At 40.9% G+C, this 18171-nt stretch overlaps 1 protein-coding gene across 1 annotated transcript in view; it reads right to left on the reverse strand.

Moving 5' to 3' along the window:
• LOC139449613 (uncharacterized) overlaps positions 1-18171 on the reverse strand; it is a 61309-nt gene that overhangs the window by 15623 nt on the left and 27515 nt on the right. Inside the window, exons 2-4 of the mRNA XM_071231087.1 lie at positions 3466-3526; positions 1814-3048; positions 1423-1510 (exon numbers count right to left, since the gene is read on the reverse strand). Of these exons, the coding sequence (XP_071087188.1) occupies positions 1423-1510; positions 1814-3048; positions 3466-3523 (1381 nt within the window). The 5' untranslated portion in view covers positions 3524-3526. The remainder of the gene's footprint in view (positions 1-1422; positions 1511-1813; positions 3049-3465; positions 3527-18171) is intronic.

An 18171-nucleotide genomic window follows, 5' to 3' on the forward strand; every position in this document is an offset into this window, starting at 1 on the left:
AGCTGATGTGGGATACATACAGTCTCAGTCGGTGAAACAGCTGATGTGGGATAGGTACAGACTCAATGGGAAAACAGAGGCTAGGTGTAATACGTACAGACTCAGTGGGTGAAACAGAGCTGATGTGGGATACGTACAGATTCAGTGGGTGAAACAGAGCTAATGTGGGATACGTACAGACTCAGTGGGTGAAACAGAGCTGATGTGGGATACATACAGACTCAGTGGGTGAAACAGAGCTAATGTGGGATACGTACAGACTCAGTGGGTGAAACAGAGCTGATGTGGGATACGTACAGATTCAGTGGGGAAACAGAGCTGATGTGGGATACGTACAGACTCAGTTGATGAAACAGCTGATGTGGGATACGTACAGACTCAGTGGATGAAACAGAGCTGATGTGGGATACGTACAGACTCAGTGGGTGAAACAGCTGATGTGGGATACGTACAGACTCAGTTGGGAAACAGTTGATGTGGGATACGTACAGACTCAGTGGATGAAACAGAGCTGATGTGGGATACGTACAGACTCAGTGGGTGAAACAGATGATGTGGAATACGTACACTCAGTGGGTGAAACAGAGCAGATGTGGGATACGTACAGACTCAGTGGGGAAACAGAGCTGATGTGGGATACGTACAGATTCAGTGGGGAAACAGAGCTGATGTAGGATACGTACAGACTCAGTTGATGAAACAGCTGATGTCGGATACGTACAGACTCAGTTGATGAAACAGAGCTGATGTGGGATACGTACAGACTCAGTGGGTGAAACAGCTGATGTGTAATACGTACAGACTCAGTGGGTGAAACAGCTGATGTGGGATATGTACAGACTCAGTGGATGAAACAGTTGATGTGAGATACGTACAGACTCAGTGGGTGAAACAGCTGATGTGGGATACGTACAGACTCAGTGGGTGAAACAGGAGATGTGGGATACTTACAGACTCAGTGGGTGAAACAGAGCAGATGTGGGATACGTACAGACTCAGTGGGTGAAACAGGAGATGTGGGATACTTACAGACTCAGTGGATGAAACAGAGCTGATGTGGGATACGTACAGACTCAGTAGGTGAAACAGCTGATGTGGGATACGTACAGACTCAGTGGGGAAACAGAGCTGATGTGGGATACGTACAGACTCAGTGGGTGAAACAGCTGATGTGGGATACGTACAGACTTAGTCGGTGAAACAGAGCAGATGTGGGATAGGTACAGACTCAGTGGATTAAAACAGAGCTTATGTGGGATACGTACAGACTCAGTATGTGAAACAGCTGATGTCGGATACGTACAGATTCTTTCGGTGAAACAGAGCTGCTGTGAGACACGTGTATGGGGTATGAGAAACATGTTCTCATTGAGAGCAGTAAAAAATATTAATGTTACAAGTTGGCAACGATTAACCATGCACCTGTCAGCGTGCAGTTGTCCTCGTCGGTCTGGCCGTTGCAGTCGTTGTCTACCTCGTCTCCGATAGACATCACTGTCGGGGAACACGGCTGTAGAATAAAGATAGCGTGAGGAGACAGTGTGTACAGGCAGCGGTAAATATATGCCCCTGCTTCGGGCGAGTAAAACACATCATTTGATGTACATATTTAAATAATGGATTTAAACGTCTTGTTACAATTCAAACCTTTTCATATATCAACTGTTTTCATTTGAATGAGTGAGCGAGTTTCATGTAACGTCATGTTGAATAGTTGTACATTATTAGGGTAGGAGTATAGGTGAATTCACCTTCAGTTTTGACAAGCGTAAACATGACAACGAGACCAGTTGCGTGTATACTTTACAGTTACCGGATTGATGTTTGCATAGTTTCTTCCGCCAGTATACGCAAACGATGGAGACCCATGGCCATGGAAATAGACAGCAAATCTGGCTCCAAGGCTAGACGATACAGTGATGTAGTTGGAAGTGACAGGGACCTCGGCCACCACGTAGTTAGAACTGCCCACTGTAAACCAGTTGATGACACTGTTGGACTCCACCAACATGTTGCCCGTGTACTGTTTCTTTGTTACAACCGTTATAATGCTGCTTGTCAATCCGGGCACTTTGGGCACAATCACATTCGTTCCCGTGACAAACTGTTCATTTGGTACCACCAACACCATTGTAGGAACTCCGGGCTCCGTGACTTCCCTCTGCCCCGGCGACAATCTCACCACCATCACCGGCTTGTTCGAACTGACGAGTATCTCGTCACTGCCACTGAAGTTCCTCTGAACCCACTGCCCTCTGTTAGATAGAGTTATGGGACTCTCGCCAGATATCGTTACAACGGTATTTGACTCAGAGGTAATAATTCGGAAATAATCTCCAGTTTTAATCCTCCCTGGAGTCCTAACAGCGACATGCACTCTGCCCCACGTGGTCACCGGGGACATCGGCTTCAGAAGGAACCCCTCCCCAGCACCCCGGACCGTCGTGGCACTGCTCCCGCTGTACACCACGATGTTGGTATTGGATGAGATGCGTGTTCCTGTGAGATCACTAGCACTCTCTATGTGAGCCACCTGGTACTGATTCAAGGTCATGGTTATCGTATCTCCACCGTGGTAGGTGACCCCCAGGAACTCAACGGTCACATCGCTGTTTCCACCATTTGTTAACGCTACTTCAACAGTCGTGTCAACATCCAAAGTAGCTATCTGTATGTGACAGAGATGCGCCGCCTCTTCGCAGTACGTCGCCACATAATACTCGCTCCCCAAGGATGTGGTGGGGATAGCCGAGTACAGTTCCCCTCTATCGCCAGCAGTGTAACGCCCAAATATTTTGACATTCTTATCTGAGGTCAGGCGAACCATTTTAAAACTTATACCATCTCCGACTATGATATTGTTATTCACTAATGAGAGTTCACCATTCGTCATCAGCGTTGTCATCGTGGCAGCTGACCCTGATTCGTAGACTGTCAATGTCATGGGACCAGTTCCTATCACGTACGGGCTAAGTGACACCGAGCCGTTATATCCTTTCATTTCAGGGTAGATAAGCACAAACTCCCTGCCGTCACTGAAGGCGGCACCTGAAACATAACGTCCGGGTACAGGTATTTATATAAGTAATTGGTATAAAATTATGTCCACGTTTGTTATTTAACATCTGTGGTAGTTCTTTCAACATTCAACATCTAATGTTTGAGAAATCACTTATGATAAAGGAGGTGTTTCAAAATACTAAATATCCACTTCAATTTCAGAAAGGTAACACGTTCCACAAATAAAATTTATATGTTGCCATGTTAACAGCATTTTCACCAGAGACGGATATTTTCTGATAAGAAGTAGTATCAAATTCCTAATTACAAGTACCATGTTTTTATTCATGTTATGATAGTTGATCGTTGCATCAGTAATTCTGGATGTACAATTTCTATTGTAACTGTGGTATGACAATGCGTGTTTGAGTACAAAGTATAATCTATTTCGGTTTGGCAACTCACCTAATTGTAGTACAGGCAGAAGAAGTACAAAATAGGCAATGCCTCCCATTGTCGCCATATTCTGAAACAGCAACAAACCTGGTCAGCAACCACCATGACAAGTAACTACGCACAGTAAGTACTTGGGTACATACCTGCTACAGTGACTAGATCTCCCAGGAAATCATGGTAAGTACTTGGGTACATACCTGCTACAGTGACTAAATCTAACAGCAAGTCATGGTAAGTACTTTTGTACACACCTGCTTCAGTGACTCGATCTCACAGCAAGTCATGGTAAGTACTTGGATACACACCTACTACAGTGACTAGATCTCACAGCAAGTCATAGTAAGTACTTGGATACACAGCTACTACAGTGACTAGATCTCCCAGGAAGTCATGGTAAGTACTTAGATACACACCTACTACAGTGACTAGATCTCCCAGGAAGTCATGGTAAGTACTTGGGTACACACCTACTCAAGTGACTAGATCTCACAGCAAGTCATAGTAAGTACTTGGGTACGCAACTACTACAGTGACTAGTACTTGGGTAGAAACATGCTAAAGTGGCTACATCTCACAGAAGTTGAATCGACACCTGCTACAGTGACTAGATCTCACAGCAAGTCATGGTAAGTACTTGGGTACATACCTGCTAAAGTGACGAGATCTCACAAAAAGTCATGGTAAGTACTTGGGTAAACACCTACTCCAGTGACGAGATCTCACAAAAAGTCATGGTAAGTACTTGGGTAAACACCTACTACAGTGACTAGATCTCACAGCAAGTCATGGTAAGTACTTGGGTACACACCTACTACAGTGACTCGATCTCACAGCAAGTCATAGTAAGTACTTGGGTACACACCCACTACAGTGACTAGATCTCACAGCAAGTCATGGTAAGTACTTGGGTACACACCTACTACAGTGACTAGATCTCACAGCAAGTCATGGTAAGTACTTGGGTACACAACTACTACAGTGACTAGTACTTGGGTAGAAACATGCTAAAGTGGCTACATCTCACAGCAAGTAATGGTTAGAAGTTGAATCGACATCTGCTACAGTGACTAGATCTCACAAAAAGGCATGGTAAGTACTTGGGTAAACACCTACTACAGTGACTAGATCTCACAAAAAGTCATGGTAAGTACTTGGGTAAACACCTACTACAGTGACTAGATCTCACAGCAAGTCATGGTAAGTACTTGGGTAAACACCTACTACAGTGACTAGATCTAACAGCAAGTCATGGTAAGTACTTGGGTACACACCCACTACAGTGACTAGATCTCACAAAAAGTCATGGTAAGTACTTGGGTAAACACCTACTACAGTGACTAGATCTCACAGGAAGTCATAGTAAGTAGTTGGATACACACCCACTACAGTGACTAGATCTCACAGGAAGTCATGGTAAGTACTTGTGGAAATACCTACTACAGTAGCTAGATCTCACATCAAGTCATATTTAGAAGTTGAAGGAACATCTGCTAGAGTGACTATATCTCGGAACAAGTCATGGTAAGTACTTGGGTACATACCTGCTACAGTGGCTAGATATCACAACAAAATTTGTTAGTGAATGGAAAACTTTAACAATTGTCATGTTTTTCAGACCATATTGAACACTGAAACGGTTTGAAAACGTACAGCGGATTTTGACTTTTGATAAGTAACAAGTGACTGGAAACTTATCCAGTTTTAACAATGTGAACGGGGATTGAAACCCATGCCATGCATGCCTTCAGGTCTCACTACCACATACTCAATTGATTTATTTCCTGTCAGTTATTTATTTCGCTTCAAAGATTTTCCCAAATTCCACTATGTGTCATTGATAGATGTTGTGGGATTCGATCTTTAAAGTAAATTCAATAGCCCATGCGCCGACAACATCGATGACATGTTCTGGGCATAATCAATATCAAAGGCCGATTTGTATCCCCTAGTGTCCTACGCCGTTCTTCCTGTAAGGCCTATCAAAGCTGTTGGGAATTCTTGGAACGCAGGGGTCATTTGCGAATCCTTTGACCCAGAAGGTCCCAAAGTTGTTCAATCGGTGACATGTCTGGATATTTAGACGACCAGGACAATGTTATGACTCCTTGCTGCCTCATTCGACTGAAACATGAACTCTTTGAGGACGTGCATTATCATCCTGGAACTCGACGGTCTCACGCGTTGGTCAAATGAGATTACCACTGGATGTAACATTTGGTACACATAATGTTTACCCGTCATGTTTCCTTGCAAGATCATCAGATCCGTCCTCTTGCCGTATGTGATGCCAACTGAGACCATGATCGTACCTCGTGCTCTTGGACTGCTGCCCGATTGCACCTCTCTCCACATCGTCTCCAAACACGTTGCCCACCATCTGTAAAAGCATGTCCATTTTGGGGGGCATTTTCCTTCGTTGTACCCAATCAATGAACCGTGTGGCTGTGACGTTTATTGGAACATGTGTCACCGTGGACGGCATGCTATACAGGTGCAGTGTGCCAAGTTTGAGCGAGTTTGCTTTCCGCGTTCAGTTACTGTGCCTCATGCAACAAAGATTGTCATTTCGTTCTGAAGCTGAAATGACGTTGAGTTCCCTCAAATATTGTTCCTCGTATATATCCAGAAATAGATGTCTTCATTTATAATTGAAGCAAAGTAAATTGTTTTAACATTTGCATGTGTGTACTTTTCCAATAAACCTTCTCAATATGTAAAATATATCAAAACAATGTTTAGGGGCTGTAGTTTTGCCAACCTTTCACCACCCTCTGCACGCCTGTCTCGTGCCTCAAGTGTAACCTATTTAGGCGCACTGTGCACATCGGCTTTTACGTTTATGCCTCCATAAAGGGAAGCACAAATTTAAGTCAATTCTTATAAATGATAAGCCAACAATAGTGACCTCACAGATTTCTTGTTATCGATCAGTTCATACACACAGCGACATGAAATCAGAGAAATCTTAAGAAGTAAAACAGGTACCACTGTGGTAGTGAAATGGACTATTTGAAAGATATTCTAGACAAATTGCATGACAAAACAGTTGAGAGACAGAAACTTGTTAAAGATAATCAAGAGTTGTTTCATGAGTTGGAATCTTATGATTTGAAGATTAAAGACAGGTTTGATCTGTTACATACACATGTGTTAATGTGGAAGGAAGAGACATAGACAGGAAAGATTACATGAACATGAGACTTATATCAGTGCATACAGATGCTTCTGTGAGTCATATTTCTGCCGCAAGTCAACATTCAGTAAAAAAAGCATTGATGGCTAAAGTTGCTGCCAAGAAGGCCACGGTGTGTATTCGTGCAGAAGCATTTCTACCGAACCTATTATTGCAGGTTGTCGTGATATTTTGAACATGTTGAGAGGAGAAATGAGTCTGGTAGCCATGATAGCGGTGAGCCATTCCTATCAATGCAGAAGCAGATGTTCAACCTTCATCAGTTGCCTAAAACATTTGATGGAGATCCACTACAATACTGGATGTGTGTAGGTTCATTTGAGAATAGTTTTGTGCCAGTAATAGTGTCAAGTTAAATCGCCTGCTACAGTATTGCATCATGAGGGCCCTGACTGCCATTGAATGCGTCGCAGTAATGGAACCTGAAGTTAGTTGGGTATTCCGAAGAAAGGAGACTGTTGAGTGATTGCTTTGGAATCAGTTTGTCATCATAAAGGACTGGATACAGGATGTTACTGAGAAACACTGTTTAAGGCTTGGAGATTTTGCAGAACTGCGACGATATGCAGACAACGTACGGAGTTGTGTTGTGACTTTGACAACAATGGGCCTCCTCAGCGAAATTGATGATCAAATGCGAATTGGAAAGATATTGGAAAGTTACCGCCCTTTCTTCAAGGAAGATGTCGGAAAGAAGCTGTTGGTGTTCTGAAGGCTAATGGATAGTATTCTGATATTACTCACTTGGCTGGATTCATAGAAACTGCTGCGGAGGAAGCGAATGACCCAGTCTTTGGAAGAATCGGTATTTCAAGAGATGACAAAATGAGAAAAAAGGGGAATTTGGTTCTAATGTTAATATTCAAACCAAAGCTGTTCACAGAGGAAATGGATGCCAAACACAGTTCGGAAGGAGGGAGATGCCTGCCTGCAAGTATTGTAGTGGTGATTATGCCATATACACTTGTATACAATTCAAACAGATGAGTCCAGAAAACGGCATAGGTTTGTTTATGAGAAGCATTTGGGCTATAACTGTTATTCAATCAATATATGTCATACAGCTGTTTACAGCCAAGCAAATGTTGTGTGAATGGATGTTTTGCAAGCATTTGAGACTGTTAAACTCCAGTAGAACCAATGGACTCGGGCTCATTAACATCAAAAGAAAACTCAAGAAATATCAACGCAAACAACAGTCCAATCTCTCCACAATTCAGTTAGTGAAGGTATTGGGGCCCGCATGACCAAGATAGCTCTTCTCATTGCACAAGCTGAGACTCAAGGGTGTGAAAGTAAGTGCATCAGAACATACGCCTTACTTGACCCTGGAAGCACGAACACATTCTGTACACAGGAACTCATAAAACAGCTTGGTCTACAGGGTAGTAAAACAACTTTATCATTAACAACACTCACTAGTGATAACTCCAAATTTGACACTAGTATGGTAACTCTCTATGTTGCAGACCTGAGTGGGATACACTGCATTAAGATGCATCATGATTTTGTCATTCCTGAAATTCCAATTTATGGAAACAGTAGGACATCTCAAAGTGATTTAGACAAATGGCCTAATTTGAAAGAAATTAATCTGCCTGAACTGGAAGGGGCTAAGGTAGATCTTATCGGACAAGACACTCCTTCGGCGCTGGCACCAATTGACATTCGTAGAGGAGCTTCTGATGAACTGTGTTAGGCTGGGTTGTGAACGGACCACTGGAGAATGGCAGACATGGAGCAGTAACACTTCATTATATCCAAGCAGTACAGAATGATTGTGAGTTACAGTCTTTAATTGGGGAGTTGTGGAAAGTGGATTCATGCGATATGGGTAGTGAAGTTACTATGTCTGTGAATTATAAGAGAGCTAACAACACGTGGGGCCAAAATGTAGAGAAATTCATAATAGACATTATAAAATGGACATTCCATTCAAGTCTGATCATCCAGAGTTGCCAAACAATTATGCCATCGCAGAAGCAAGATTGGAATCTGTGTACAAGAGACTTTAAAAGGACCCTAACAATGTATGAAAGATATCGAGGGGGTGGGGGTAGGGTTGGGTGGGGGTGGGTATGTGATTAGAGACTCATTGGAGAGCGGGTCGGGAGTGTTGTGTCCATTGTCCTTTCATGTGGGGAAACTGGGTCAGTGGCGACTACTGTAATCCGGGCTAGACTGTTGTTATCAAATTGCGTGGAATCTAATCCAGGTCCTATCTCAACGGAAGATCTAAATGCTGTTAAATCGGCGATCTTGGATGATCTAAAGGCCTTTAGAACTTCAATGCACACAGAAATAAACTCAATAAAAGAAACAGATCAATTACAGTAGTTAGAAAAGTGCAGAGTGACACGGAAAATATGCAGCGAGACACGGGTCGTTCTCGCCCATTTATTGCCAAATTAGTATTGAGTGAGGACAAGGTTAAAGTACTGAAGATGAGACCGAGTCTACAGTTGGATTCCATAGGAGTCTCAGATGACCTTACTCAGCATCAGCCAGGTAGTATTGCAGAGCAAAGAGCGAGGGGAATTGCAGCTTACTTCAAGAATGGCCGTCTTGTTATCAAGCCCAAAGAGCAATACCACAAAACAACTGAACCAAATACCCGTGCTCACTTCCGACAGAAACGCCCTTCACGTGAACTTAATAAAACAGTCACTATACACAATAATCCGGAGGTTACATCTCTGTATTTAAACTCAAGGCGTCATTAACTTCTTAACAAAATCAGAGGAGCAATGCATCCCAATAGGAATGCGGCCGGGCAAAGTCATTGATACATCGGACTCAGATCGATAATACAAACAGTGAAATCAAATTGTCTTCTCTCATCAATATGTACATGGAACATAGATGATCTGCGAAGTAAACAAGATGACATTGATTTTCTTGACTAAATCAGGTCACATGACATTACATGTTTCCTGGAAACGTATGTAGACAAGAATATAGCTATCCCTGAACAACATGGCTTTGTACTCTTTTCTAGCAATGCAAACAAACTTGCCAAGTTCGGTCTACTGTCAGGGGACATGTGCTTTTGTGTCACTATTATTTTTTATTTGAATTACATATACTCAATGGTCGTGTTGCTGGCGATAGTGGCGGCTCTTTTGCTTACATCTCTGATAAAGGATGTAGTGTCATTGATTATTTCATTTCCTCTGTTGAACTTTTTAGCTATTACAAAACCATAACAGTAGACAACAGAATTGAGAGTAAGCATATGCCCGTAGATTTACATTTCAAAGATAATGTTAAGGATACCATACCAGTAGAAAACATACTATGTCCTGTCAAATATTGCTGGAATAAGTCGCATGCTGCATTTGTAGCCAACATGATGGCCCTTAAGCAATATGTAACAGACCTTGTTAATAATAATATTAAAAGGTATAGTTGGTTTGATCGTTTCGGCAATCATTTTAACAGCTTAAAAAATACTACTTTATAATATAAAATGAAACTGACAGCCCTGCACATATATGTGAGGTTGAAGAGCTTATATCAGAATCTTCTATAACAGTTGAAGAAATACATAACAAAAGAGATCTGCAATCAACCACGTCCAGACGCTAACAGCAATTATAGAAAACAGAAGCGTAAAGAAAAAATCTACATTTGTTTCATTCGTAGATTTTAAGAAGGCTTACGACTGTGTAAATAGAAATATTTTATGGGATAAAGTTTCTCATCATTTTATTAGAGTGCAAACATTATACAAGGACGTTAAATGCAGTGTTCGAGTGAAAGGTTTCTTTACTTCCTGGTTCGCGGTAAACCGTGGTTTAAAACAAGGGTGTTTGTTATCTCCCTTTCTTTTTAACTTTTTCATAAATGATTTATCAAATACTCCCAACATTCTTAATATTGGTGTAACTGTAGATAATTTTAATATTGCAGCATTAACATGATTTAGCTTTGCTAGCTGAGAATGAAGCTGATCTCAGTAAATTGTTAGATGTTCCACATACATGGTGTTGCTCCTCTAAGGAAAAGTCTAAAATTGTTCATTTTAGAAACCCGTCTGTAATACGGACGAAGCACGTTTTTATTGTCGGAAATATGGTTTTAGACATTGTTGATAAGTATAATTATCTTGGTCTACTGTTTACAGACAACAGTGTGGCAGTGTGGGTTCGAATCCCGGGCGGAACACAACACAAAAAGGTACGAGAATCTGTTCTTTACTCACAAAGTATTCTCCCAAATATAACATTTGTTACATTTGACCTCTTTCTAAATAGTATTGTGTGTTCATAGCTTTCGGTCATGGTAGCCATGCCAATTTACACATGTCAGAGGAGTACACAAAGTACGTGATCTAGACCACCAGTTGCTGAGTGGGTTAGATCGCTGACTATGTGTGCTGGCGCTTAGGTGCCTCACTCTGACAGTGTTGGTTCGAATCCCGGACGGGACTCAACCCCCCCAAAAAGTACGAGAATCTGTACGAGAAAGTGTTATCCCAAATATACCATTTGTTACATATTGACCACTTTCTAAATGGCATTGTGTGTTCATGATTATTATGACAGTTTATATTAAACAATTCATTTACTTAATTGAAAATCTGCCAGTTTTTAACATGAAGTAATAAATAGAATCTAATGTTTGGATTCGATCTTCCTTACTCACATACGAATTTCTGCATAGCACTGTTTGTTAAAAATACATTTCATTTCGAAGAGCATAGTAATTTTTACGCACAAAAAAGAAGTGTAAAGCATCTTCGGTATGATATCCACAGGAACAAGTTTTAGTATCCAAAATATATCTATCATACTGATCTGCGTTAAACTCTCCATAGCCAAGCCTAAGGCGACTGTGAATAATTTGACATTACCTGTTTCCATAACTTAAATACCAGTGTATGCCATTATCTCCCCTTACATGTAGCAAATTCTTAAATTGTGTAACGATCCCTGTCCTCTTCAGGTTTTCTGATAACATATTCCAAAGTTGTATTGTAGCCGGTATAAATGAATCTGTTTGAAGATTAGTTGTATCTCTAGGATACGTCTTTGTGCTTTCCGAGACTGCATAGGAATAAACCTGCAAAATATTAGGGGGAGAGATGATTATTCATTTTGTAAAACATTACCAATTTTAAAATGTATCTTCTGTCTTTTAATGACCTACAATTTTGTAGTTGTCCCGGGTCGTCAAAATCAACTAAAAGTGACATATTTATCATTGAAAGTGTAAAGACGTTTAGAAGGATATTCAATCTAAGCAAATACCACTTATAATGACACAGATCGTGGTATTTAAAGCACTTTAACCAACGTGTCTGCTTTAAATAAGATGAACAGTGACATCATAGAGTTGTATTTAGTTAGATATAGTACTATGCTATAGATGTAAGCGCTATGCCGGACAGATGGACATTTGAATCACGATGGTTGGAAGTATTTGATACGTTTCAAATCTTATTTAGTTTAACGATTCCTCTTTTACATGTAACCTTGCTCAGCCACGCTCACAGACAGCTCGACTTTCTGTTTTTCAAGCGATTTACCCGCAATAACTTAACGATATCGATGCTGCACGTTTTTCATTTATGATTGTTCATTAATGTCACGTGTGTATGTTACATCGATAATATGTAGGTACGGTCGTCGATAGTGGGGAAATAAGCCAATAATACCGTTGGCCCGTCTTGAGCCGGTTCGACTTTTAGGCAGTCCAATCGAATAGCTTTCTAGTCCCATCCAGCCTTTTAGAAACTGTCCCACCCAGAAACCCCCAGAAGGATCAAGTCTGTCATGTCCATGCACTCAACAAGGACAGATAACTTAGTTCTAACTTAGTACAAAACCATACAGGAAAGCTCTACTCATTGCTGTTCGTCTAGTGTTCAAATCGGGTCACTACAAGACTTGATATTTCTATTGGTTGTCCTATCACCTGCAGCCCCTGACAATTTCCTATAAATATATTCCCGAACATTTGTTCCACATTACAATACAGAGATGCCCCAGTGTGACAAGCATCGTAGGGTGAGTCCGGTGTTAAACTAATTATGGATCGAGTCCAGAGAAGGGATTTCAATGTATTTAAACAACAACTAAGTGTAAGTAGGCGTGATAAAAGCTGCAACTGGATTATAATAGCTTTCCGATTGCTAAAAGTGATTATTTGTAGTCCATATGGTTCGTGACTTTTAATCTTATCCAACCTCACATAGCCACTCTTGATTAATTTGCCGTGAATACATTGTCGATTGATACAGGGCCCTTTTTAATTCAATCAATCGTCGAATAATGGTAGTTTACCATCCCACCACACATCGACAACAGCTGTGGTCAATATGTTCCAGGTTTTTTGTCATGATGCATACGCAGGGAGTATCACGTTCATATTGGAGCATTACCAGGTCCCTGGTTCACATAACTCACTTCAGTTTGGCCATAATAATAAAAGCTTAGCTGCGTTCAAGCAGGAGTATCGACAAAACGAGAGGATCTTATGTTGTATAGTAATCGTTTTATCAGAAAATGCAAACTTGGTTTCTATTTTGAATAATGTTTTTTGTATCCATAGTCCAACGGTAATTCCAGGATCTGATAATTATGTTTAATGTGTTTTTAAATTGTTTTTGCATCTTTGTTTAATGTCACACTGAACAATATTCCATCTACACGACGGCCTCCTGTAAATCATCGAGTCGGGATACACAATGACGATACACATCAAACGGGTACGATGTCACTCATACAACCAAGTATCCGAGCCTTACCACCCGATCCATTATGACCAGCGTACATGAAGGTTGCTAGGGATTTATTCGAACACGGGGGTATGTTATTATTCTTTTGCTTTTTTCAACATAAACCCCAAATATATGATCCAATAGGAACTTCGCAAGCGAACAAAAACATTGCTGTTACCTGAAATGTACGACACTATCAGATGAAGGGTTTCATCACATTGTCACAGAACGGTTGCACAAGACTGTGCAAAATGCTACGATGTCTACCACTATATACATCTGATTGGTGCGAAAAGGTCAGTCTTTTTCGCGATTAAGGCTCACCTACCATCTTTTTCCAGAGATAATTGGAGCTATTAATAGAGCATATACACCGGTTGTGTGTTGGTTTCCACTTTGCCAGTCGCCTAAAAGGATTAGTGGTTACGATACAACGCTCTGTTGGCCTTGTTATAACCAAGTACAGCTCAGCCCTCATTGTCCGAGTTTGACAGGCCAGTTGGCAGCAGTAAGATGACAAATGAACTGTGTTCACAGGAAGAAATAAAGTTCATTCATATCTTAATCACAAATCAATCAATACAAATACAAATGATTAGCTAATGAGAGGGTTAATGACGTAGTATTAGGAAAGGGATTGACATGTACTGATCTTTTTAAAACTCTTTTCCATATATTTGTGTTTTAATTACATAGCTCCGATCAGACACTCTCGCTGCTGTTTCTCTAGTTCCAACCTCACATATCTATCACTGAAAGTGTAGTCAAGACGTTTAGAAGGATTATTTAATCTAACCAAATACCACTTACAATGACACAGATCGTATTATTAAAAGCAAACGCGTAGGTCAAAGTGAAGTCTGTGTTCCAATACACTCAAACATATAGATATAAGTAATTTATGATACTATCCTATGGATGTAAACACATTTGATGATACATATGCAAGGTTTAAGTTGGTTATGACAGCACTGGCCAAGTCGGATTGAACACTTGTGAAACTATGTAGAGGGTATGCGGAAAAAGCTTTCACTTTAACCAACGTGTCTGCTTTAAATAAGATGGACAGTGACATCATAGAGTTTGTATTTACTTAGATACAGTACTATGCTATAGATGTTAGCGCTGTGCCGGACAGATGGACATTTGTATCACGATAGTTGATACGTTTCAAATCTTATTTAGTTTAACGATTCCTCTTTTACATGTAACCTAGCTCAGCTACGCTCAAAGACAGGTCGACTGATATATTTGTGTTTTAATTACATAGCTCCGATGAGACACTCACGCTGCTATTTCTCTAGTTCCAACAGTTTAAGTTCCCATTCTAGTCTCTATAGGCACAGAGCAAAAGAAATCCACCACTACCTCGTCAAGGACAAGAACTTGACCCTCCAGACTCCTACACCAAGACGCACAACGACAACTTTCTACTGTATGCAGTCGAAAACAGCAAGCCTCTAATTGGTTGCCACTGAAGAGAACCGCCATCATCTTAACTCTGTCGATGCCTACTTTTGTGATGGTACATTCAGCATGTGATCTGGTCAATGTTACCAGATGTAAATCATCCATGCATTTGTCCAAGGAAAGATCTTGCATGTTGTTTCGTGCCCATAAAAAGCAGACGGCACACATGGATGTCTTACCCATGCTCAAACAGAAGGCCAGTGAGATAAACGTTAACTTGTAGTCCACCACTGTTTTCACTGAAAGGTTGTCTATTTCATCTCCGACAAGCCCTGTGGATGAAAGTTAAATCTTGCCATCTCCAATATGCCTTTTCAAACAAAGTTTAACAACTTCGTATGGAGAACATGAACGTGGGAAACTTCGCTGACCATGTGACAGAACAGAGGGTGGAAGGTGGGGAACGTGCTATGTGGAACCACTGTGACATCCCTGGTCCACGAACCGCCAACCGTGTAGAAGGTTCGATCTCCAAGATGGCGAAGGTATCAGATAGTCATCCCAGCCTCTACAAGTTTATATTCATTCTTAGGACAGAACAATAACACTTTGAAAATAAACTTCTTCTACTACATGCAGTTGGTGCCATCCACGAAGATGATGTATAAAGCCCTTGGTGCCTCACCTATGTAACTGAACTCATACTATGTTTGAATATGGTGGCGCCTCTCTCACCTTGTTGATACACAGTGATGCTCGGTATTACTTATTATGTATTATGTTCTATGATCAGTGAGAAATGACCATTGTATCAATTAAAATGATATACGTATATATAAATGTGCTGATTTTATATAAAAAATGTTTCAAATCAAGATTCACTTTCAAAGAGTGATAAATGAATTTATGATGAATAAGCTGGAACACACTATACCTTAATATCCCATTGTTTAAGGGATTCACACGCTTACTGACCCATAGCACCTTAACAGTGGGGAATGGCAAAGTTTGAACCCACCCAGGTTGGGCAAGCGTGATCTAGAAGGAGCTGGGATTTTGTCATTATATCATTCAGATCACGGGTACCGATTCTGTGTTCACTTACATATGTTTCAAGCTTCGAACCGAGATGTAGAATCTCTTAAAATTGCGGTAGTGAACGTTTGAGAACGTGAAGTCAACAAACCTTCAGACTTCTTTTCCTATATAGCATTTAAACATCACTGGTATTTGTCTTTTTAATACGGGCGCTGGTATTCAACAGCATTGGCCTTTGCCTTGTCTAATAAAACACTACGATGAAACATTGTTTTATACAAACACTGCAATTGGAATGGAATATAGAAACTGGAATGAGTTATGTGGCCATTAGCTGAGAGTTGGAGCCTCAACCAGCTGAATCGATTCGTACATAACCAGACCCAATGTGGTTTAATAATGGCATGTTCTGTGCAATATTTGTGTGCAACAATTAGATCTATGTGTTTTCACTGTGGGATTCTCAGTATGGTATCGAGCCTTGTTTCCATTATAAGGTTCTGAACGGCGCTCACAATACATACACGATGACGTAATGAACAGGTTAACACTAACAATGATGGTGGTCGTGTATCGCTATGGTAACATATCGCAAATGGACACCCAGCGAAACATAATAACATGTCAGTCTGTCATTTTGCAACTGTAAAAAGATGGATTTTAGTGTTGTCCTGAAAGATCACTATGAAAAGATTGCTCTGATAGAAATTGTTCCATGGGGTTGAAGCTGCTGCAGCGAATTCTTTGTCTCTTTTAGAAGTTCTGGTGCATGGCTGCGTCAGGCGAGATGAACCCACAGAAGCCCCACTTTAACCTCTAGGCCACCACATAGCCCCAGTTGAATAAGAAGAGTGACTGATAGAATGAATGTGAAATCCGCAGTCAGCAATATTCCAGCTACAGAACCACCGCCTATAGATAAACAGATAATTTTACGTCTAGGTGTTTATGAATTGGGACTTCTTTTGATAATGACTTATACTAAATAAAACAATTAGATGGATGTTTTGTGGTGTTACTTCGGAAGAAAGAATGACTTCAAACTTCTGGGATTGAAATCAAACACATAATTAAGGTAGCATTTCCCATATTGTCAACACATTTCCCTAAATTCCCCTGATGAGGTTTAATCGCCTGCAAATAGTGTATCAACAGAGTAAAAGCTACCTCGTTTATATATACTAGACATAGGATTGGGCCAAATATTGGACATTGTCTTTAACTCGTAAACTGTGGATTATTCTCAATTGACGAAGACTTTTTGGTCCTAACTGAAACATAGCCTTGTAAGACCTTATTATTACCTATTGTAGGACCAAACATGATCAAATGCAAACTTGGTGTAAACATTTCATGAAATTAAGTGCTGATGGTTCTTCCTATTTCCGGGCTGATTTTCAAATATGAGAGATAACCTAAACCTGTAAGAGAACCCAAATTATTAGACTTGCTATTCGACAGAGTAGTTGTGGAATATGTGCATTTATTTTTATCAGTTATTAATTGTAAGGCGCAACCAACGACACCTGTGCTTGTTTTGAAAGATAATCTGTTCACAGACCAGCATCTTGCTGTGTTTTCAGAGTATCCAGAAGCAGAATATATACAATAATGATGTCACCGAGACCTGGACACAAAACCGTATTTTAAGAGTCGGTAACAAATAGTACGTGTTCGGTACCGTTTTTCACCACTCGAGCTCTCTCGTATTTTGTCTATGTTCTCGGTGATGCAGATGTTTGCATCTTTTGCCAGGCTATAGTTGGACTTGAAGAGTAACCGGACACAGCTCCAGCGTCTGGAGCTTTCTCATTCACGGAGAGCGGAATGAACACAGCGATCTTGTACACAATTACCAACTTTCCTTTTCGGCAGACCGGCTCCATGGTCTAGTGATAGAGTGTTCGACCGGGGAGCGCAAGGTCCGGGGTTCGATCCCCGGCCGCGTCGATGGTACTTATTGTTACCCTGTCTCGCGCTCGGCATTAAAGGGCTTAAACAAGGACTGGTCGACTCGGAGTCAGTATACTGTGTCTGATTGGGGTGTTCATGTAAAACTGCTTCGTAATATCTCAGTTTGCTGGCAATATAAATCGGCATCAGTCGGGAATAGTACAAGCACACACACACACACACACACACACACACACACACACACACACACACACACACACACACACACACACACACAAACACACACACACACACACACACAAGGTGATCTTAGCACTAAGTTGATCGTAACTCCCATTCTTTAACACTGACTTACGACAATCGTAGCGCTAAGATCACTTTGTGGAACGGGGCCCTGGTCAGTAAGTGTTCAAGTCAATCAGTTTTATTCAGACCT

This window comes from Haliotis cracherodii, unplaced genomic scaffold (assembly GCF_022045235.1).
Source record: "Haliotis cracherodii isolate W230 unplaced genomic scaffold, xgHalCrac1.p SCAF_8, whole genome shotgun sequence".
NCBI lineage: Eukaryota > Metazoa > Mollusca > Gastropoda > Lepetellida > Haliotidae > Haliotis > Haliotis cracherodii.